The sequence below is a fragment of the Aedes albopictus genome, chromosome 3 (genome assembly GCF_035046485.1).
Source record: "Aedes albopictus strain Foshan chromosome 3, AalbF5, whole genome shotgun sequence".
Classification (NCBI taxonomy): domain Eukaryota; kingdom Metazoa; phylum Arthropoda; class Insecta; order Diptera; family Culicidae; genus Aedes; species Aedes albopictus.
In genome coordinates this window covers 77,225,156-77,249,318 of record NC_085138.1, presented here as the reverse complement: position 1 = coordinate 77,249,318, position 24,163 = coordinate 77,225,156, and the positions used below count along the sequence as shown (strand labels likewise).

The following is a 24,163-nucleotide window of genomic DNA, read 5'->3' as shown; positions in this document are numbered from 1 at the left end:
GTTTTTTTTTCGCCCCTTCAATATTTTGGGATTTTTGAAGGGGGGGGGGGGTGACATAAAACAAATTATATATTTGCATCGGCCTGATTAGTTTTATTCTGCGGACCGCGGATCAGACGCAAAATCGCTATTTGGCCCGCGATATACTTCAACTTGAGCACCACTGGCCTAGGATATGCCGAAGAACTTTGCCGAAGATCGCAAAGTGATCCGACACTTGTGAAAAAAGTTATTACGATCAGATCGTCTGATGGTGCTTAACATTTAACATGTAAAGGAATAACACCAATAATAAAATCTAATTTTTTGACCTGAATTAACAAGAGCATAACTTTTTCCACAAGCGTCGGATCATTCGGCATATTCTAGGCTATACTTTAACGTCATTAGTTACATGGTCTTAGACAAAAAAAAAATCAGTGAGTGAAATGCAAAAAAGTACGTTTTCCTATACTAAATTCCATACAAATTTCAATCGGAATACGAGGACGCAACCAATCGCGTCCAAATTTTTCACAGCAGTTTTGGACGCTAATATAGATTGAAAAAGCTTTGTTCCGGGTTCATGCGATCAAATTTTTATTTTCCCCATACAACGTTGACCCTCTCATAACACATTCAGTTATCAATACATATTGGTTTGATTGATATAAGAGGTAAAACATCAGAAATAATATCAAAATCTAGTGTGGAGAAGTGCTCAATAATAGCTCGTTAAGTTATTACAAATAACAATAAAACAATAGCAGACACACAGAAAAAAATTTCTACTCAGTGGCTGAGTTGGTCTTACTCAGAAATCGAAAAATCCTTTGTTTTCTTACTCAGTTTCCGTTAAAAGTAGGACAACCCGTTGCCAATGGGTTGTCCCACTTTAAGCCGAAACTGAGTAAGAAAACAAAGGATTTATCGATTTCTGAGTAAGGCCAACTCAGTCATTGAGTAGAAATTTTTCTCGGTGCAAGATTTGTCCACCTTTTTATTGAAAAAAAATGCCAACATCCAGCATCGAACCTACGACCTTAAGATTCACAGGCGGCGATGCTTACCACTCAGCTGCGGCTCACTGTTGTGAATATCATGGCAACAAGAGCATGAGGTTCTTCGTTTCCCCAGCTCAGACAGGGGCATTTGTTTCAGTTCGTGCAGAAGAGCTAAATTTGTTCTTATGTAGAAATTTTCAGATATTTCGACAAGAACGAAAATTGATATCATATCACTATGAGTTATTGGTGCGATATTCTTTAAATTTTCGAATAACACATCAAAATCACATCGAGCTATGACAGCAAAAAATGTTCGATTTGAGATTTGATTTAGATATTCTCGTCTGCCCGGGTTACTATGGAGAATTTTAAAAAAGGCTCTCCGCGCTGTAGAGCATTTACTACACATGGATACGTCATTTGTGAATGCTCCATTATACTTATTCAAGGTTAGTGTTAAAAAGTCATGAAAACTTCGATTGCCGGTTACGTCAATTTTCTCTGCTTTTAGAGAATGGAAAAGAAAAATTTACCGGAAAAGATTAGAAAAGACTCACAAGGAAAGGCTGTTGTATACTACATGTGGTAATATGCTTGAAAGTATCGCGCGAGAATATCCGTGTGTCAGGAGTAAATATTAAGCGACCACCTGAGGAGGGTTGTTGATTGTTTGTTTACCGCGTGAAGCGAACAATAGCGCGGTGGTTTACATGGCATGATTGTGAATCAGATTATCAGAGTGAATCCCGACCCAACGATATCTTCCCTACTAACAAACAACCCTTCCTGCAACCTTTGGTGGAGACGTGCGGTAAATGCCAACTTTCACGTAAGAGTTAGTACTAATATTCCTTCCCTCTTCCAACTTGACTGCAAGGACGTGGCCGGTGCCGTTATTGTGCCGTTAAAGAGAGCCTCCCCAGCTAACACAAAGTCATATATGATCTACGATTTAAACGGCTACGCAGTCTTGTAATTTGGGAAAACGAGGTTTATTATTTGCCCGACGTTTCGACACTGGGGTTTTGTGTCATCTTCAGGGGTAATTATTTTTCGTTTTTGGTTATCCCTGAAGATGACACAAAACCCCAGTGTCGAAACGTCGGGCAAATAATAAACCTCGTTTTCCCAAATTACAAGACTGCGTAGCCGTTTAAATCGTAGATTAAAACCCTCAGTCGATCCTCCAAAAAAAAAGTCATATATGATGTTGCATAGAATGCTAAAGTTGAGGCCATATGCGTACATGCTTCCATTTACCCGCGTGTAAAGTGTGCGTGTATCGCCTCCACTTTAGCATCCTATGTAACATCATACACGATCGTGTGTTTGAAGCATGCACAGTGAGAATGATTATGGCCACCCCAGCCAACCATTCAACTGATTCATTGTGCAACGGCAACCGCCACTGGTTCGGGTTAATCACGGAATAGCAGCCATAGATATGTGAAGTCAGATGAAATGAAATTACACTAGTAGACAATACCTACCAACACTGATTCTAACATCAATTCTTCGTCGAGGGCAACACATTTTAATTACTGGAATCAAATGTGTTTCAGGTGCACAATGTACAATGTACAATTTAGGGGAACTGGGGTAATATGAACATCCTAAGACTGCTTCATCGTTTTCCATAGCAATGTGACAAAATCTTTCTTTATAAATATCATAGGTGGCAATATATTCTAAGAACTCTGGGGCGTTACGCCAGGAAGAAGAAGAGCCTTGTCTGCATTTTTAACAATGTTCCATTGTATGTTTCTGAATCTAGGATTCGCAGTTTATCTCCTAGAAATCATTTCTTAGTTGATAAATTCCTTCCAAATATTTCTACAAAAAATAGATAAAAATCCACTTGAATATTTGAAAAATAAGAAAGTAACACTTTCAGGAACGTTCAGGAAATTTCTCCAGTGGTTGATGTTCTATATTGTACAGGTTAATTTTCCAGACATGTCTTCAAAACTCGTCCAAGGATCCATCGGGGAATATCCTAGGTAGGGTTACGGTGCCATTAGTAATCGTATGCTACCAAAAAGGGATTGCATCACCGATAGTTTTTGAAGTGTAGAATTAGCTCTAAGTTAAAATACACATAAATAAAAACAAAAACAAAAAAACCGATAGTTTTTGTTCTTTTAAAAGTAAAAAATAAGAAACAAAACAAACAGAGCTTTAATCCTTTGTATTGAGTAAGATGAAAATTGGAGCACCCTGTTGAACAGATAGAAAAATCTCATCAACGAATTTAATTAAAATGCGGTATATAGTACAGGGTGTTAGGTTCCTGAGTGCAAACTTTTTAATGGGTGATAGAGGACCATAAATGGTGAAAAAAATTGTTCAACGCATGTGGTCAAATCTCAGCCGTTTCGTAGTTATTGAACTCTCCATGTTTTTGACTATTATTGCCATAGCTGGGTATAACTTGTAATTGGTCAAACTTATCACAGTTTTTAGACCCTTATTCGAAAGATTATTGAATTTTCTATCAAATGGCATCTTTCAACCAATTGGTTTAGTTAAATAACTAAGTTTTCTAGACCAAATAGCTCAAAAGTAGTGTGTTTTAATTTGTTTTTGTCAATTATCTTTTGAAAATGTGTAATAAGGCTGATACAAATTTTATTTTGACTTTTTGTCTCCCCCCCCTTCAAAAATTTTTGGCTGGATTTTGCATTTTGAGGGGGCAGATAAAAAAATATTTATCAAAATTTCGGGTCTTGCTCAAAACTCTTTAACAAATCCGATGAGTTTTAAATATTTTTCAAATTAAATGCTTTATTATTTTTATCCCCCCCCCCCCTCGACCAGTCAAAGAGTGGTGGGACAAAAAGTGAAATAAATATTTGTAACGGCCTAAATTAAAATTCTTTCTTAGGCAAAGTTGTGGCCCCTGTTCCACTCTTCAATTCGTTCTTGGACACCAAACTTCTATCTCTTATCGTTTTCTTGCAATTTCGATTTAAATATCGCATTTCAAATCATACATTTGAAACTGTCAAGGTAAGCACTTTTTTGCACACTGTGCCGCACAATTAGATCGAAATTGCAAGAAAACGATGAGAGCTAGAAGTTTGGTGTCCAAGAACGAATTGTAGAGTGGAACAGGGGCCACAACTTTGCCTAAGAAAGAATTTTAGTTTATTACGCATTTTCGAAAGATAATTGACAAAAACAAATTAAAACACACTACTTTTGAACTATTTGGTCTAGAAAACTTAGTTATTTTACTAAACCAATTGGTGGAAAGATGCCATTTGATAGAAAATTCAATAATCTTTCGAATAAGGGTCTAAAAACTGCGATAAGTTTGACCAATTACAAATTATAGCCAGCTAAGGCAATAACAGTCAAAAACATGGAGAGTTCAATAACTACGTAACGGTTGAGATTTGACCATATGCGTAGAACAATTTTTTCACCATTTATGGTCCTCTATCACCCTTTAAAAAGTTTGCACTCAGGAACCTAACACCCTGTATCTTACCAAGGAATCAATCTAGGAAATTCTCCAAAAACTCTGCGTTTATATTAGTTCTGCACCTTGGCGTAACGTCCCAACTGGAACAAAACCTGCCTTTACAATTATTTCCTAAGAGGTTTTTTTTTCTGGCAATAAATATATTTTATGTTGGTTTTGATGTTAGAGGTCTTTTAGCGTAAACCCGTGAGAAATGCTCAAAGTTGATGATGATTAACCTGGGCTTGTTAGGGGAATATCTGTAAATAAAAAGAAAATCGCGTTAAGTACTGTTCCTTTGAATTCCACTAAGAATTTGCATCTTTTGACAGATACGTATTTCGACCTCAACTGTAAGGTCGTCTCCAGTGTCTTGTACTTGACTCGACTCAAGTACAAGACACTGAAGACGACCTTACAGTTGAGGTCGAAATACGTATCTGTCAAAAGATGCAAATTCTTAGTGGAATTCAAAGGAACAGTACTTAACGCGATTTTCTTTTTATTTGCTCAAAGTTATTTGCATCGTAATTTCCAAAGGCATTTTCTCGTGAGCTGCAGAAATTGACGAAGTTGCTATTAGAAATCCGGTGGACTGCAATGACTATCGAAAATACTGGATGTAAATTTCTCATATCGCGAACATGACGATTGAACGAAAATTCAGGATTTCATTTAACATTCTGACAATCCTCAAGGTTGTGGAATTTTCTGCAGAATACCAGAAAAATAGGTTCACCTGCCCAAATGGTACACAATATACCTCTTCGAATCTAGTTAATTCTTGGAGAAATGTTTGACTTTTTTCTTTTTTTTTCAAAAAGTTTCATGTGGAATTCTGAAAGTATTGTCTTGTAATTACATATTGGTTTGAACGAAATTCTGTGAAATCTCTGGAAAACAATCCGGTAAAGGAGTTTTTCTTTGATTTAAACTTTTAGAGTATGTTTGGAATGATTTTGGATGGATGATCTAAAATACTTTGTGGCATTTTTGACACATTGGCGACAATTCTGTAGGAAGTTCATTAGTTTCAATTAAGATCAATAACGAGGACCTATATTATTATTATTATTAGCTTTATTTATGAGACTCGTTCACCTCAGACGAGGACCCATATAGCCGAAGCGGTAAACTAAAATTCTAACTAAAAAATCGTGAAATGAATGAAATTGCTATAACTTTTTCTCTTGTTGAAAATTTCAAGTAAGGTCAAACGTTTTTCAGAGTTCATAAGTCATAGATGGACAAAATTTCATTGCATTCGGTTCATTGAGTCCGGAGATGCAATAGCTCAAATTTGGCTATCGGATAATTATACCTTTTTCTAGAATCTTTATAACTTTGTGAAGAATAGTGCGATCTTTTCCAAATTTGGACACAACTAGTTGATGAACTTATAGTGAAAATTTGAAAATATTTGATGCACTTTTCGAAAAGTTTCAGCTAGTTGAACATTTTTTGAAAAGTGAAAATTTTGCCTATCTCGATCATTTTGTCTATCCACTGTATTAATAAAGTGCCCATCTCAGTAAATCTCAATTTAATCATAACCAAACGGACACCGTAATCCAATATTGCTATTACTTGCAGTCTGATGAGCACTTAATTACTTAACAGTATAAGTATCATCTCGAAATAAATCAGCAGATAATTCAATTACTGTCTTTCAAGCAGCGCCAAGTCAAAAGCCACCGAAAGTCTTTTGGTGCAAGTCTCCTCTGTCAGCAGTGCATGGAACAACTCTTACAACCCGTTCTCTTCGTCCATCGGGACCGGGCGAGGGCAACACAGTAGCTAGTGAGCAGATGATCACCATCGGACGATGGACGCTTGGCAAACTTTCGCCACCTCGTAGCACACCGCACCTCATCCACCATGGCTTGGAGTAGTATCCTCCGGGTACCGGGTGTGATAATCGGATTGCACAATCCCCGACCAGTAGCACTAGACCAAAGGAACTTAACCAGTGACCAACTTTGTAAGTTGCGACCACACTATGCAATCAAACATTTTTCATCCTAATTAAATAACTTCGGAGACAATTTGTGAAGACGATGGAAAATCCCCTTCACAGTAAAAAAAAACTAGTTGAACGCAGCTGATTCGAAAAACACAAAACTTGGTCACTCTTGTTTCAATTTGTTAAGATGATCGAGAGAAATAGGGCGCGACTGCCACTCACTAGGACAGTGGTCTAATCTCGAACAAGTTGTTTTTTATTGCTCATCAATGAATATCTATAAAAAGGGCCCCAATAGCCACAGCTATAAAGGCGTGTGTATTCAGTATGACTATGCTGAGGATGACGGATTCGATTCCCGGTCGGTTGAGGAACTTTTCGCAAAGGAAATTTCCTTCACTTCCTTGGGCATAGAGTAACTTCGTGCCCGTCACACGATAAACAAATGCGAAATGGTCATTGTAAGAGGAAGCTCTCAATTAATAACTGTGGAAGTGCTCATAGAACACTGAGAAGCTGAGAAGCTGAGAAGCAGGTTTTGTCTCAGTGAGTACGTTATGCCAAGAAGAAGAAGAAATCGCTATAAAGCATTTTTTTTTACTACAGTGGTGCAAAGATGGATTCGGTCGATGAAAGCAAATCAACTAGTGGCGGTACGGATAGCTTTAACAACTGCAAAACCAGATCAGCAGCAAAGCATACTTTTGTGCAGTACTTAGTTAAACTTGGAAGTTATCACTCACTGCATATCAATGAACGCCAATGATGATGTCGTTCGACCCATCTTCTCATATCACTCTATACTGGATAGTGGTGGAGGTGCCAGACTACGACAAAGTGAGACGTTGGTCTTCACGGGCAAAGTCGTCGTAAATCAGCTGCTCAGCTAGCTCCTCTGCTGACGAAGGGACCTGCATAAATTTGCTGATGACATCTTCATGAGCGAGACGTCCGGTCTCGGTGGCTGTGTTTGTTCGAGCTTAGGGTAAGACGTACATCGTATCCTAGCGGGGTTGGTTGCCCGAACAAAAAATGTGTCTGGTGGCTATGCCACATTTTACACACGGTTTTTGTGCTTCATTGTACAATATTTCTATACCCATCCCTCCCATCCTATCCCTCTAATACCCAACCCCGTCTTTAGACGGGATATAGTTTGAGCATTTCTGTATTTTTTTCTTTCCTGAACAATTAAAACTTTTACTTTTATATTTTTGACTAATATTTAGGACTGCTCTGTATGTATATCTCAATAGTTATTTATGTGACTAGTCGCAAAAAGTTGATTTTTTCAGCACGAGTCGTACATTTATCCAACGAGGCTTGCCGAGTAGGATAAATACGAAGAGTGCTGAGAAAATCGAGTTTTGCAACGAGTTCCATACAAAATTTTATGCAATGATTTTTTCATTATACAACTCATTTGAGTTGCATAATGTTCATAATGCAGCTCAAATGAGTTGCATTATGAACATTATTCAACTATTTTTCATTATGCAACTCATTTCAGTTGCATAATGAACCAGTTCGGAAACAATGGCTATTATGATACCAAAAAAGTTATATGTATAAAATAAAAATTTTGATACTGAATTGCATAAAATGGTTTTTTGGTGTGTTTTGCAGCGTATTGACATTCTTTTTAAAACCCTTTGAAGCCGGAATTTTCCAAGCGTTATTATGGAACTTTTTCTACGTTTTTCTGTTGTTTTAGTGCTCAAAGGAAAAGGTTAGAATATCATGCAAAATATTTTTTCTGGATATCAAAGGTCATCCAAACTATTTTTGAGTTTAGATCCTAAAGTCTACGGGTGTAACGGTAAATCCTTTCATTATACAAAGCTACGATTTGTAATCTATCAGGTCCAGCAAGTCTTCTGAAAGGTTAAGACAGTATCAGTCGGGATATCCTAGGTCATCCAAACTGTTTTTGAGTTTAGATCCTAAAGTCTAAGGGTGAAACGGTAACTTCTTTCAGTATACAAAGCTACTATTTGTAATCTATCAGGTCCAGTAGGTCTTCTGAAAGTTCAATAGATAGAATCAGATCAGTCGGGATACCCTAGGTCATTCAAACTGTTCTTGAGTTTAGATCCTAAAGTCTACGGGTCTAACGGTAACTTCTTTCATTATACAAAGCTACGATTTGTAATTTATCATGTCCAGTAAGTCTTCTGAATGTCCAATGGACATCATAAGATCAGCCGGGGCCATCCACACTATTATGATGTATAATATCTAGCATCTACAGCAATTGAAGTTTCTGTTTTGGCTATATAGAGTTACGACATAGCTATATTATCAAAAACAAAATATTGTGAACATGACTATCTGAAACGAAATCGCCTCATGTCACAGTGTTTTTGTCGACTAAGCTTCATAACAGTAAGGAAGTCCATAATATCCTAAAAATATATAACAACGCTTATTGTTCCTCCAAATACTTTGGTAGGTACAGTTAATTATAACTTAACGTAGTGGCTAAAGCTATGGTCTCCAGAGTAGTGTTGTTGGTCTGGAATATCTCAAAACTATCTTAAAATAACTCATGATATGCCAGGGTGATCACAGATTACAGTTCAAAGTTTATTTGAAGCTCAAACGTTTTTCTCAACCAAACTTATGAATTTAAATTGAACAGTTCAGATTTTTAATAAATATGCTTTAGAATTGTTCTTTTTGTTGTTTTTGTGCATCGATGTTTTATGCGGCCCGCAGGTCGATTCCGAATTGCAAATTTGGCCCGCGGTATCCTTCAGCCTGAGCACCACTGGTTTAAAGTTTATTGTGAGAATAACTACTGTTACTATCAAGAGCTGAACTTTAGGATAGTTTGGACGACTCTCGATGTCCCAAAGATTCATGATAATATATAGTAGACTTCAGGTTGGTCCAGTTACCGCGATTGATTATGAAACGTTACTCCGTATGTCAGATATAGCTGATGTTACGAGTGTAGACCTGGAGTTCTGAACTCCACGATAGTTTGGCTGACCTGGAACATTCCCATAGTGTCTCTAAATGGCATTTGAAATTTCAAAAGCTTCACAGATCTCAGCAAATTATGGTATGCTATTATTTATGGTGAAAACACATAAAGTTTTTCTTGTAGATTTGAAGGACTTCATTATAGAACAGTTTGTATGAGCCTGAATGTCTCAAAGGTTTATAATAAACAAGTAGACTTCAGATTGATCCAGTAACCACGGATAAATATGCGACATTACTCAGTATAGCAGATACGGCTGTTGTTACCAGTGTAGACCTAAAGTCCTGAACTCCAAAGTAGTTTGGCTGACCTGGAATATCCCCATAGTGTCTCTAAATGACATTTGAGATTTCAAGAGCTTCGCGAATCCCAGCAGATTATGCAATACTATTATGTATGACGAAAACACATATAATTATTCTTGTAGATTTGAAGGACTTAATTATAGAACAGTTTGGACCATCCTGAATGTCCCAAAGGTTTGTAATAAGCTAGTAGACTTCAGATTACTCCAGTATCTGTGGTTGATTATGCAACGTTACTCAGTATAACAGATATGGCTCTTGTTACGAGTGTAGACCTGAAGTTCTGAACTCCAAGGTAGTTTGGCTGACCTGGAATATCCCTATATGTAATGTCTATAAATGACACTGTAGATGTCAGGAGCTTCACGAATCCCTGTTTTGGTCATGCAATGCTATTATTTGTGGCGAAAATATATAAAAAATTTCTTGTAGATTTGAAGGACTTCACTATAGGACAGTTTGGAATACCTAGAACACCCCAGAATATAAAACACCTTTTGATATTCTTGACAAAGGTGCAATGAATACATATAAACGTATCCTACATCCAAGTTCAGCTTTTAGATCAACTGGTATGTTAACTATTTCATTTTTTTTTCCAAATTTGATGGTGTTCAGGATGTTCTAGGTTGTCAATGAAGCAGCAAATACAAATATGCCCATTGTTCCCTGATAGAGAACTCAATTTGCAGCAACTTTGCCGTATTTTCTTTAAAGTTACACGGAATATAAAATTTGCCGTGAAAAAAATTAAAATAATAATATTTTAACAATAACCATAGAATTTCAAAAGGTTTTCATCTTAAAAAATCGGTATTTCAAATAGGCATCCAGGAAAAATATAAAAGTGTAGGAATGTTCAAAAATAAAAATTAGAAAAATCAAAACAAAAAGTCATAGAATCACCTGAAAGGTGTGAAACATGTTTAAGTCGATTTTATAAGACGAAAAATGATGATTACTTGCGTATGCCTTAACATTCCGACAAACTTTTCAAGAAGGTAGAAAATTTCTTTGTCAAAATTAATCCGTTTTTTATTTCGCGATGGTAACGCGTTACGCTCTGTTTCTTAATTGACTCGAAATCAAAAAGATCTATATTCAATTAGAATGCATGATTTGAATCTTTTATTCAAGTCTGATCTTTTGATTCATTCATTTATTTAGTTAACATCAAACTCATGATAATACTGAATCAACAATTTGCCGCCATAATACTCGATTTGCAGCTCGCCAGATCACGCTCCACCTGGTCCTCCCATCGTGCTCTCTGCGCTCCACGCCTTCTTGTACCAACCGGAAGGTTAGCAAACACCAATTTTGCAGGGTTGTTGTCCGGCATTCTTGCAACATGCCCTGCCCACCGTATCCGTCCAGCTTTAGCCACTTTGAGGATGTCGGGTTCACCGTAGAGTGCAGCGAGCTCGTGGTTGATCCTTCTCCGCCACACACCGTTCTCCTGCACGCCGCCAAAGATCGTCCTTAGCACGCGTCGCTCGAAAACTCCGAGTGCTTGAAGGTCCTTCTCGAGCATCGTCCATGTCTCGTGTCCGTAAAGCACCACCGATCTTATTAGCGTCTTGTACGTGGTACATTTGGTGCGGGAGTGAATCTTTTTTGACCGCAGTTTCTTCTGGAGCCGCTAGTAGGCACGACTTCCACTGATGATGCGCCCTCGTATTTCACGGCTCACGTTATTGTCAGCCGTTAGCAAGGAACCGAGGTAGACGAATTCTTCTACCACCTCGAAAGTATCCCCGTCTATCGTAACATTGCTGCCAAGGCTTGTCCTGTCTCGCTCAGTCCCACCTACCAGCATGTACTTTGTCTTAGCCGCATTTACCACCAGTCCGACCTTTGCTGCTTCACGTTTCAGGCGGGTGTACAGTTCTGCCACCGTTCCAAATGTTCTAGCAATAATATCCATGTCATCCGCAAAACAGACAACAGTGAGCGTGTGCACAACTAATGTCTGGATATTATTTGCCGGGAGTACATTGTTCAGTGCGGAAAATAAACAGTAAGCCATGGTAAACGTGTACATGGCTATTTAGTTTACCTAGAAGATTTCTTGTACGAATTGCACTGTTCGGCGCGGAACTAGGCGCGGAATGTAATGTCGCGAATGTCGGCTAGTTTCGGAAGATTCGTTGTTGGGAGTGCATTGTTCGGCGCGTAATGCAAACAATGAGCGGTTTCCGAACACATAGTATTCACTACTTTCAAGCATCAGTTTTCCCTACATACGTGTAGGGCAAAATTGCGAGTAGAAAATGTTTCCATGTATGGCTGAGAAGTGAGGATTCTTACAGCAAGCTTGTGGTCATGCGAAGACCTGGGATATCCCTAGTGAACATTATTCGGAAAGCAAGCTAACTACAGAAGGAAGCTAAAAAATCGTGGTAGTGGAAGAAGAAGGTTCTGAGCTACAGCATGTTTCCGGCAAAATCGGTATGTGAGAAAGAATTACGAGTTGATTTCTTATAGTCTCAGCTGCTTGATGGCGCGCGTCCTGAAAGGTTAACAGGCAGTTTTTGAGTAATATTTTCAGAAGTTGGTGCCAGAATTACTAACGAGATTTCTTGCAGAGTTCCATTCAAGATTTCTCCCAGAGATTCGAACGGAACTTCTCTAGTCCGGCCGTTTGACCGGGAAATTAATCCACAGGATCTAGTGCGATTCCTCCTGGATTTCCAGACGCGTTTTCCCCGAAGTTCCTGCCGGAATATTTTTAAGAGGTTTCCCTGGGTTCCTCTCGGAAAAGATCCCGCGATTTCCCCAGCAAATTTTGTAGAGGCGTCTCTTTTGATTTCTACAGAAACTTCTCCCAGGCTTTTGCTCAGAGGTTTTCCAGGCAGGGAGTTCACCCAGAGTAGCTCCTGAGATTTTTACAGGAGAAACTCTTGGAATTCCTACCGGAGTTCTTGCCGGGAGCTTCGCAGAGGTTTCCCCGGGATTTCTCTTGGAAGTCCTGGCGGGATTATTCCCAGCGTTCCTCCCGGGATTTTTTAGAGACTTTCCTGGGATTTCTCTCAAACATCACCCAAAGATTTTCCAGCAGATCCTCTCTGGGTTTCTCAAACATTTTTCTCCGGAACACTTTCCTAAGTTCCTCTCACGATTGCCTAAAGAGTTTATCGTGAGATTTCTTGCACCTTTCATAGAGGATTTTCCGGATTTTCTTCCACGAAGTATCTATCCAAGAGTTCCCTCTCAAATGTCTCCCAAAAGCTTCTCTTTTGACCGCCTGGGATTAGATTGTTCTCAGAATTTCTGCCGGGATTTCTTCCGAAATTTCTCCAGGAATTCTCGATATAGCCCCAAGAATTACCTCTGAAATTCTTCGCTGTAATACAGAAAAGAATAACAGTAAGAAAACTGGGACAATTCCATAAGAAATCTTGCGAGAAACCTCGGGAAGAAACTGAATCGACTGCCGTGGAGTGATCCGAGAGAAGTCCCAGGAGAGACTATTGGAGAAAAAAACTGGTATGGAAAGAATAATAAAAATAACACTAAAAGAAATGCAGAGTGGAACAGTGGAACAAATTCTGAAAAAAAAAACTCTGGAAAAAATCCGGTAGTAACTGCGCGATGATTCCCTGCAGGATTTCGCCTTCCGAGATTGCTCACGGAGTTTTTACTGGGATTTCTCCGAGAATTCATCCCGGGATTTTTCATGAAGTTTTTTTTTCGATACATATATCTTCTAGGATCACCTCCGATCTTCTTTTTCTTCTTTTTGGCTTCACGTCCCCACTAGGACTTGGCCTGCCTCTCTTCAACTTAGTATTCTTTGGGCACTTCCACAGTTATTAATTGAAGGGCTTCCTTTGCCTGTCATTGCATGAATTTGTATATTGTGAGGCAAGTACAATGATACAATATGCCCAGGGAGTCCAGAAAATTTTTCCGACCGGAACGGGAATCGAACCCGCCGTCTCCGGATTGGCGATCCACAGCCTTAACCACTAGGCTAACTGGAGACCCCAGGATTACTTCCGATATTATTTGCAGAAGTGCTGACAGGTATTACGGTAGGAAACCTGATATAAATTCCATGAGAAATCCTCGGGGGAATTTCATGAGAAATCCTGGGAGAAATGTCGGGAAGAAACCGAGTGAAATGCCGTGGAGAACCCCGAGAGAAATCTCGGAAGAGACTACTGGAGAAACTACAGGATTAGCTCCAGTAGGAGTTCCGGAAGAAATCTTGAGAAATCCTCTAAAAATTCTGTGTTAAATTCCAGAAGGTTTTCGACCTACCAAGATTACCCACGAAGTTTCTTCTGAAATTTTCTCCGAAATTTCTCCAGGAATGATTCCTGGATTTTTTTTCCTAGAGTTTCTGACGATATATCTCTTAGGATTACCTCCGGATTTCTTTGCTGAAGTGTTGGGAAGATTTATAGTAGGCAACTTTCATGAGGAGCAATCTCGGGAAGAAATCAATTGAAATGCCACGGAGAACGCCGAGAGAAATATCGGGAGAGACTATTGGAAGATCTTCAGTAGAAACCTTTTCATAAACTTTGGAAAAAATCACGGCGAAAACGTTTGGAAAGATTTTAAGGAAACTCGGAGAACAGTTTCGGGAGAAAAAATTAACATAGCGTTACACCCTTTTTTTACCCCAAAGATCATCTTATGTGTCTTTTCATAATTTTAGTTGCTGATCCCAAATGAGCTCAGATTAGCTTTTGCACGCCAGAATTTTGAGTTATAGGTACCTAGCATAATTTATGTAGCAAAAAAAAAGTGTGGCATTTACTCGGGAACCCATTAGGTGACACCATCCGTACGGATTGAAAAATGCTTCTCTCTTTTGCAACTGGAGCAAAATCATCTCCATCATCACCATCCTCCACTTGGACTCATCGTCTAAACCCGTTTGTCGGGTTGGATTACTACACTGGTCGTCTACGAATCATTCCTACAAAGACAGAAAGATGAAAATCGAAATCGACTCCGACCGTATTTCCCGTTGTCGTCGTCGTCGGTCGTACTGCTTCAGATAGTTATCTGAAGCAGCTTTTGAACCAAGCCAAACTGGCCCTGAGGGTGGACGGACGGACGCGGACAGACAAATGGAAACCGAGTAAAGCAACAGAGTCAAAGAGAAGAGCGAGAGTCAATTCGCAAGTAATTCTAACCATTGTTGGCACATGGCAAAGAGCTTGGACTTGGACTGGTAAAAGTTCGAAGGGAAAGGCAAGTTTGCAAACCATCAAGATTGATGGCAATCATCCACCGTGTCGGTCTTTAGTGTTTGCATTTTGTGCGAGGAAATGATCCACTTTCATCTGGTTCAATTGGACCGCTTGTTTCCTAGGTAGAAGTGGGTTTGGTTCCATTGCGAAATCAAAACAGCTCGATTAAGTTTTGTTTAACTTTTAGATTCGAGTTTCAAACCATGAATAAGTCGAAACAGTTTCCTATTGTGCTGGGTATACCTAGGTTGAACAAAGAGACTTCCGTTCGACACACTTACCTTGCTATCCCTAGAAGTCTTGTTTCTCATACTGGATTTACCGTTGATCACAATGTTAGCGTTGGCAAACTCGACATCGCACGGCGACGGGGGTCCCATGGCCCACGAGTCGTCCGGATCGGTCGAGGTTTCGAGCGTGAGGTCGCCCAGTACCACGAAACCGGACTCGCCGGGCTGCAAATACAAAGAGAGAAAATAGCATGTTATTGTTATTGTGGATACAAATTTAAATTCTTCAGTAGAATTATTGTTGAAAATGTGGACAGCAAGAATTGTACCGTGAATAACCTGCAAACATTCGAAACACTCTATCTTCATGCTGAGTTGATCTCTTTAAGGACAAACGTCTTTAGATCCCGCTTCAACAGTGCATCAACGCACAAATCTCAAGAAGCAAGCTTCAAACAACAGTGCATTTTATTATTATGTTCTTGCTCACTTGTAATAAGCTTAAAATAAGAAGATCAGGTGCGCTGGTTTTGTTTACGAAGAGATTTGTGCTTTCAGAATCGTGAGTAGGTGCCAAAGCCGGCCATTGTGGCGGCCATTTTGGGATTCTAACAAGTATGTCCTTAAACCGAACATTTGAAACTCACAAATATGTAAGCTTTTGTATAAAATATGATAATCGTTTTTCTGAAAACTACGTTTAGCTTACTTACACAAATACTTTGAGGAGATGCTTAAAAGTAAGATAACTTCAAAACATTGTTTCTAAAATTTTGACAAAAATCCTAAAGATTTGAATAAATACCCCCTAGCCTAGAGTCCTATCGAGAACAACTAAAAGTGTCTTGAAGGCCAGAGGTTTCATCAGAATTGTGCATTCAGTCAAGAGAAACTCTTACGAAGATTTCCTGAGGGATACCGAAGCAATCACTCTTTCCACATGCTCAAGACTTTAACATTTATTTTCGGCGATTAATCAAAGGTAATTTGATTCTTAGGGGTACATGCTATGTTTTTCTAGAAAATCAGAACGATTATATTCTTCAAAAACAAATAATCAATTTCAAGCTTTTGTTTCACGTTTTAAAAAAAAAGTCGTGTATGAGAAACTTTTAGGTATGGAAAAAACCCACATTTTCTCCGAAGACAGTTTGACTCTATCTTTGAAATTGTATGAGTTATATGTCGTTTTCCGATTTTTTAAGGGGATTTTTGGAGTCGATCTATTCCAATTTAAAAAATAACGTTCTCGTAATTTTTGCTCCAAGTTTGGTTTCATATGTGACCTTCCAAATGCCGCTTAAAGAACTTTTTTTATTTTACCAACTCCATGAGATATAAGCATTTCAAGACATCGTTGCTTTTAAATCAAAATTGCCCATAACATTTGAATGACAAGACCTAGCAACATGCAATGTTCAGAACAAATATGCGTCATTACTTGCTCTTCAAATGCTCCGAAGCTCACATCTTCGAAAAAAAATAAACAAAAAAGTTATTGCGAAAAAACCGTTTTTGTGGGGCTCACCCTAAGTCAAAACTTAAAATTAACCTACTATGTTCAAACTAAGAGCTAGATAAACGGTGTATTCGGCAAAGTTGCTCGAAATAGCATTGCCTACAATTTTGCTGAAGAACTTGATCGCGTATGACTTAAAATTAAAAAGTTCTATTCCAGATTTGAGTTAAGACGAGGATCACCCTAATCAAAAATTTTTGGAAAAGATGCAGCAAACAAATGCAAACAACTTCTCTGAAGACACCAAACGGATTTTTTTCCTGCTAAAACGTGGATTCGGACCATTGTGCAATGATTTAAAAAAATGTAAATATGCTTGAGAGGACACCCAAAACCAATTTGAGATATGCAGAACAGTCCTTATTATTATCAAAAAATAGTAAAGTTGTGATTGCCGAGGAAATAAAAAATACAAAATGATCAAACTCTTGCAGGCCACGCCGATTTAACGAAATGTTGGATACTTTGTCGTATAAATGTATAAATTCTGAACCAACGTATTTCCACAGAACTGGATGCTCCTTACTAGATCTTTCAATAACGGATACACCTGATACTGTTGTTAAACATGATCAGATTTCTATGCCTGGCATTTCCAATCACGACTTAATATTTTGCTCTCTACGCTACTCCTTCAACAGGCATGATAATGTTGTCTACTACCGAGACTATGTAAATTTTGATTCAAGTGCACTATCCGATGACTTCAATAGAATTGATTGGAATGCGTTTTTCTCCATGGAAACCCCCGATGAAAAGTTAGAATTTTTAAACTTTCATTTACTCTATCTACATGATCAGCACATACCTCTACGACGAAAAAAACAAAATAAAACTCCCTGGTTCAATAATGATATTTCGCGTGCTATAATAAATAGAAATTTAGCATATAATAACTGGAAAAGATCCAAGACAGAAATTGATAGAAGCACCTATAAAAGACTTAGAAATAAAACAAATGAACTGATTACACAAGCTAAAACTAAGTACGACAGATTGAAGATAAAAGTTGATTTACTGAGCAAACAACTATGGGAAAATATAAAACAATTGGGGATTTCTAAAGACTCTAGGTGTCTGGAACAAAATGACTTGTGTGCGAATGAAATTAATGATTATTTTATCTCCAACTTTACTGACGATGACTTTATGAATTGTATTAGTTCCTCCCAAGATGGTTTCAAATTTGTTGAATTTCTGGAACATGATATCATTAACAGTATTTTTGCTGTTAAATCCAATGCAGTTGGGTTGGATAACATTCCTATAAGCTTTATCAAAATTTTGTTACCGTTAGCACTACCAATTTACAAACATTTGTTCGATGTTATTATAGAAACTTCCATCTTTTCCCGTGCCTGGAAAAACTCCAAAATAATACCTATCAAAAAGAAAGGTAATTGTTCATCGATTTCTAACTTGCGCCCAATAAGTATTCTTCCCTCCATGTCAAAAGTATTCGAAAAACTGGTTAAAAATCAAATTACAAAATTTATATCCGATCATGACCTGTTGCACCCTCATCAATCTGGATTCCGTACTAATCATAGCACAAACACAGCACTAATGAAAGTGCATGATGATATATCCCGTGTAATAGATAGGAGAGGAATAGCTATCTTGCTCCTGCAAAAGCTTTTGATCGCGTGTCGCACTCGAAACTAGTGAGAAAATTAGTGTACAAGTTTAGTTTCTCTAATTCGGCAGCCCAGTTGATTAAGTCATACCTGAGCGAAAGACAACAAGCTGTTTTCCACAATGATGTTTTTTCTTCTTTTAGTTTGATCAAATCCGGGGTACCTCAGGGCTCCGTGCTTGGGCCTTTGCTGTTCTCCCTTTTCATTAATGATTTACCTGCAATGTTAGAATTTTGTTCCATTCACATGTTCGCGGACGATGTACTAGTTTATTTGTGTGCTTATGGCAACCCCACCGTAACTTGACAGATGAGCTCAGTTTCGCGTACCTACTTGCAAATCGCAGATGTCGCTACTGTTCGTAAACAACGGGTCCATCCTTCACTGACGCAACAATTTTTGTCCATACGAAAACATCTTTTTGTTTCGTGGTGAGTGGAAGCCAACAAGAGGCTAGGGTTTCGTATCAAAAGGACGTATTCAAAAGAAGCGCAAAAACTAATGTTCATTAAATTGAAATTATTTTGATTTTTCTTTTTGTTGTTGTAGGAAATGTAATAAAAGCACATGTTTAAGGGTCTTGCATATTAATTGGTGACTGCGCATGCTAGACCAAACCGAAGATCAAACTCGAAAAAAAAAATCTGCAAATGATTATTTTTAACTTCCATTTTGGCTTTGCCGCCAGATATGTAGCTGTAAAATGTTAGCATAAGTAACCTAATTTATTACTTGCAGGTGCCTAATAACCGCACTAGAAGAAAACATGAGTTTCTTATTAATTTTATGAAAGCCGACTATTTTGCCTTTACCCGTTTTATAGATATAATGTTCGCTTCTAGTAAGCAAATTCATCATGCCGCACTTAATTTGCATTTATCTACCACAAAAAGCGGAAACAACAAATTAAGGTTTCAGTTCAATGTTTTAATATTTTTTGTGCGGTTTGTTATTGTCGGTTTTCGTCCTTCTCAAAAGTAGCGCTTGCCGCTTTGAATCTGACAGTACCACCCGGACCAAAATTTTTAGGTACGCTGACGTTGTTCGGCAGCTGTCAAGAAGCTCCCGGGTTGGCTTATGGCGACATTGATATGAATGGGGTTTCCAGGAAAATAAATCATGACCTGAACAATATTTTACGCTGGTCCCGAAATAACTTATTACACGTTAACCCATCTAAAACTAAAGCAATGTTCATAAGCAAGCTAAAAACATTACCAACATTTCCAGCAATATTTTTCGATGGACAAAGAGTTGAGTTTTTCGACCAGCTGAACAATCTCGGTGTGATTTTTACTTCTAATTTATCATGGGATACGTTTATTAACAGCCAATGTGGAAAAATCTACGGAACACTCAAAACACTCAATATGATTAGTAAACATCTAGACACGTCGATGAAAATTAAGTTATTCAAGTCTTTAGTGCTCCCTCATTTTACTTATGGAGATTTTGTGTACAGCAATGCTTCTGCTCTTTCGCTAAACAAACTAAGAGTTGCATTCAAGCTTGCTATTTGATGAAAACATTCGCGAAATGATGCGATTTGCTTTCGACAACGAATACGTTTTCACCCATCCTCGCTTTAAGCGGTCTTCTCACTTTACCGGGCCGGGACCGTGCCGGGCCCCGGCCGTGCCCCGGTCACCAATTTCTTTCTAACGATATCTATGGCGTGCTTCTCACTAGCCCGGCCGGGGCCCGACCGAGCCCCGGCACGGTGTGATGTGAAACGCGCCATAGTAATCGCATGTAACAAATCGATGACCGGGGCACGGCCGGGGCCCGGCACGGTCCCGGCCCGGTGTAATGGGAATAGCCCTTTAATCAATCAACCTCCCATACGAGTAACACACGACCGGACTCAACACTGATCAGCATAGTTGAATTTTCCTTTTCGCCGTTGAGCCGTTGCGTTCTAGCCAAGCATCTCTTTTCATCGCTTTCGATGCTTTTCGACAGCTTATCGCGAAGCATCGTTGGCTGGAAGCTTTATTGGTATGGTATCGGTACATGCGAATATTGCTTCTGTGTGCGTGTCGAGCGTTCGTGCCGTAGCTTCGCAAACCAACCTATTCGGTATGGTTCGGCTGTTCGGGCGAGCGTGTGGCGGCACAGTCAGATCTGTGCAAAATCGTTTGTGATTTACATCATGTTCGTTTTGCCACCTCTTTGCTGCTGGTCATCGCTGATCAGTGCACAGTTCAATCGCACGCGATAAATATACAGTTGATGAGTTGTGATGAGCACTAGTGAGGTGATAATTTGCATCATTGGTTGCATTAAACGCTTGTATCAGGTACGTTTTCAATCTTAACAGATTCTCACATGTTTCACATTTACAGAACATTCTTATCGGGTGCCAGTTTACACAATTTTACAAGTATAGGGTATGTGTACATATCTATAAAATCATTAAAACTCGATCGCCTTTATATCTCTACAGTAAACTTCAGTTCTTGAGGAACACAAGAACGTTGAATCTCTCAATACCTCAGCATTCGTCGTCGTACTACGGTCAGTCTCTGTTTGTGAGAGGCATTTCTAACTGGAATTATCTGTCTCCCCTCCTTAAGTCATCTACTTCTATCTCAGTCTTCAGAAAGGGTCTACTCAGTGAAATTGAACGCATGCAGTAAAAAGGTCAAGCAAAGCTAAAATCAGGAACTTTAACTACATGTAAGAAATGTAGTAGATAATTGATGGCAATGCTAAATTCACCGCAGTGTAACATTAAAAGAAGGATTATCCTTAAGTTACATGAATTGAAATATAAATAAATAAATAAACTATACCCCCTTAAGGCGGGGTTGAGTTAGAGGGTTAACTGTGTATGGAAACCGATTTTAAAAATATTGCTTCGTTATTTAATAAAGAATAAAAAAAAACGAAACATGAAGATCATCAATGTTTACGTAGATAAATAGCCTGCCTTGTGACCTTGTAAGCCATGCATATGATTTATGTTATTTATGGAAGATTATTTGTGCAGTTTAGAGAAAAAAAAACTAAACATATTTATGAAAATCGGTTAAACAGCTTTCGCTGAACACTGATGAAAACCATACTTTCGTTTTTTATATTATTTCTTTAGAAAGCTGACATTCAGCTAGAGTTAAAAAAATAGTAAATGGAAAAAAATGAAACTTGTAAAATGTTTTTGCAGACGGACTGAAAATTCACATAGGTATGTGAAAAACAATTGATCATTTTTTACTAAAACAGTAAAAAAAAAATCTTGAATAATATTTAGGGTATTCGTTCCCTTATTAAGCATGTGGCTCCCATTTCCATCCTACGAAAAACAAAGGATTGAAGCGCTGTTTGTTTTGTTTCTTATTTTTGTATTTTTTGTTAGAAGTGAGCACCCATTAAAACAAAAAGAATGGAATCAATCGATGACGTAATTGCTTGTTTTCGAATAGGATTAATTTGGGAGCTGGAGATTACTGATGGCACCCTTCAAGTTCCCATACATTTTTCTTAATTTGTTTGATTTTTTTTAGTTCACTGTAACTTAAGTACGGTTAGATGAAGGAAAAAAATATGTGTCCTTTTTTCATTGGAAATTGTACGTAGAATCTATTTACAGTGCCAAAAATATAAAACATGTTTCTGCATGTTTTTTGAAATCGGTGAAAAATAAAAAAAAAAAACGAGAAACAAAAGTTAGAAGCACTTGACTATCCTAGGCTACTTCATGGAACAAATTTCCCAAATGGAGAAGAACGTACCCCTACAGCCAACTTACTTCTTGGCAAATTTCGAGGCTGGAAGTCAGCTTTCTACAGAAAAATAATAATAAAAATCAAAGGATAAGGCTTTTGGAAAATTTAAATTAAATGACACCCAACGTATATCCACGATGAATATTACAGTCAGTGTGTTTTTTTCTTAAAAGTCCTGCAAATAACCTGAAATATCTTCGTATACACTGAAGTTTTTTTTAATCACGGTAATGGTATCGCGTAAAAAACCGCGAAAAACCGCGTTATTTCAGAAAACGTCGTAAAAAACCGCGTTATTTCAAAAAAAAAAACGTCGTAAGAAAGTCAAGTCACGTTAGATATGAAGAACCTGACTATTTTACGCGTGTTTTTGTAAAATCGCGATTTTTACGACTTTTTTTTGAAAGTATTCCGGTAACTTTTAACAAAACTTTCCCGTTTTCCAAAAATTAACGTTTTTTTTGCGATTTTTCCATACGATTTGACAGTTCTTGTCTGTGAGCTTGAAGTGAGAATTTCAGAAAGTTGACAACCGAGAGGATTACATACAAGTGATGCTGTCGCCACTGGGCTGTCAACGCTGGAAACTAGATGTAATAAAGGTTCTTGTCTGCAATTTTCGCAGCTGGCGCCAACTGGGAGCAATCATTATAAATGTAAACATCTATCATTCTATTGAACCACTCTGTAGTTTTTCTGTCCCGTAGATCGGTTTAATTTCAAACCGTAGACGCGTCTTTGTTCTCTCGGCAAAACTTATCGCTCACGAAGAGTCCTAAATGAGATAGCCAGATTGATACACACAAGCTGTGGCAATAAGTAACTTTGGCCAAGTGTAACACTATCTGAAGCTCTCTCATTTGTGTACATACGATTTTTTTTTCGCACTGGTCGAGTTTTTGCTATCACTCAAGCAATTATGAAGCAATTCTCATGAAATTTTGTACACATGTAGGCACGATTAGTACTAATAGTCTATTGTTGCCAAAGGGAAGGGTGCAGGGTCCAAAGCTGAACTTCTTTCAGCAGATATAAAAATCTCTTTTTGTCGATAAGCTAAAGCTAAAAATATAGGTTTTATTAATTTCGTTTTTCAAGCACTTCATATTTAATTCCATACAATTTTTCAGTGGACCTTTATCGCTGCCCTTACTTTCAACTCGGCAGACGTCGATTGGCTTCGGCTTCGCCGGATCTGATAGTATTTGCTGTGATAGTTGAAAGTTATTCTAATGCCACTTTATAGGTAACAAAGCACGAACTTACAATATTTTTAGGATATAATTTCTAGAATTGACTTCCTCCACACTTCACTATCGAACTTGCTGATTTATGACTAATCTGTTTTCTTTTCTTCTTATTCGTTCATTTGTATCGCAGTCTAGTTCAAAAGTTAGTTCCCACTTAGCCGAATTCAGAGTTACGCATTTGTATCGCAACAACTATCCGTGTACGAAAAATCAAGTCAATTGGTTCAAAATTGACTGAGTTATAGCAAAAACCCGATCCGTGTAAAAAGAATCGGGTATATTGAATTGATACATTTGTAAATACTCTAATTACGCATTTTTTATACTTCGCTGCGAGAGAGCGACTGGACAAGAAGGGCAACATTATTAAAATGTACCATTGTTCCCGAATTATTCCAACAGTTCATCTGATTTTTGTCATCAACTGTTTTGGATACTTTATATTCAACTAACGAAAATATTTTCAAAATACTTTACCAAGAACTTATTCCGGTACTTTGATAGAAATACCGAAGAATCACTTGAGATTGATCGACCGTCCGCAGTTGCTACTACAGTATCGCCAGAACAACACACTCAGAAACCAATGAGATAGTTTCTTGGTACTAACAGGCATCTCCGTTTGTGATCTTCTATTATTAGGCGAGAATGGCGCCTGCTACGTCAGCTTGCAGAGCAATGTGAGGAAGAGGGAGGAACTGATGCCGCATTTGGTTTCCCACGGGACGGGGGACCGTAAATAACCACTGCGTCTGCGGAAGTTCAAACATCAGAAACGGTAGCAACTAGAGCACCAACCCCGTTCAGAATTTCCGAAGAACCACCGGAAGGACTTTAAAAATTCTTTAAGAAATACGACTAGCAGAGGCTGCAGAATGGA

At 38.3% G+C, this 24,163-nt stretch overlaps 1 protein-coding gene across 5 annotated transcripts in view; it reads right to left on the bottom strand.

Annotated features, from left to right (window-relative positions):
• Positions 1–24,163, bottom strand: part of LOC109399713 (homeobox protein 5) — a 425,270-nt gene that overhangs the window by 216,646 nt on the left and 184,461 nt on the right. For all 5 annotated transcript variants that reach the window (XM_062856465.1, XM_062856468.1, XM_062856464.1 and 2 more), the window contains one exon: positions 15,201–15,374. In XM_062856465.1, the coding sequence (XP_062712449.1) occupies positions 15,201–15,374 (174 nt within the window). The remainder of the gene's footprint in view (positions 1–15,200; positions 15,375–24,163) is intronic.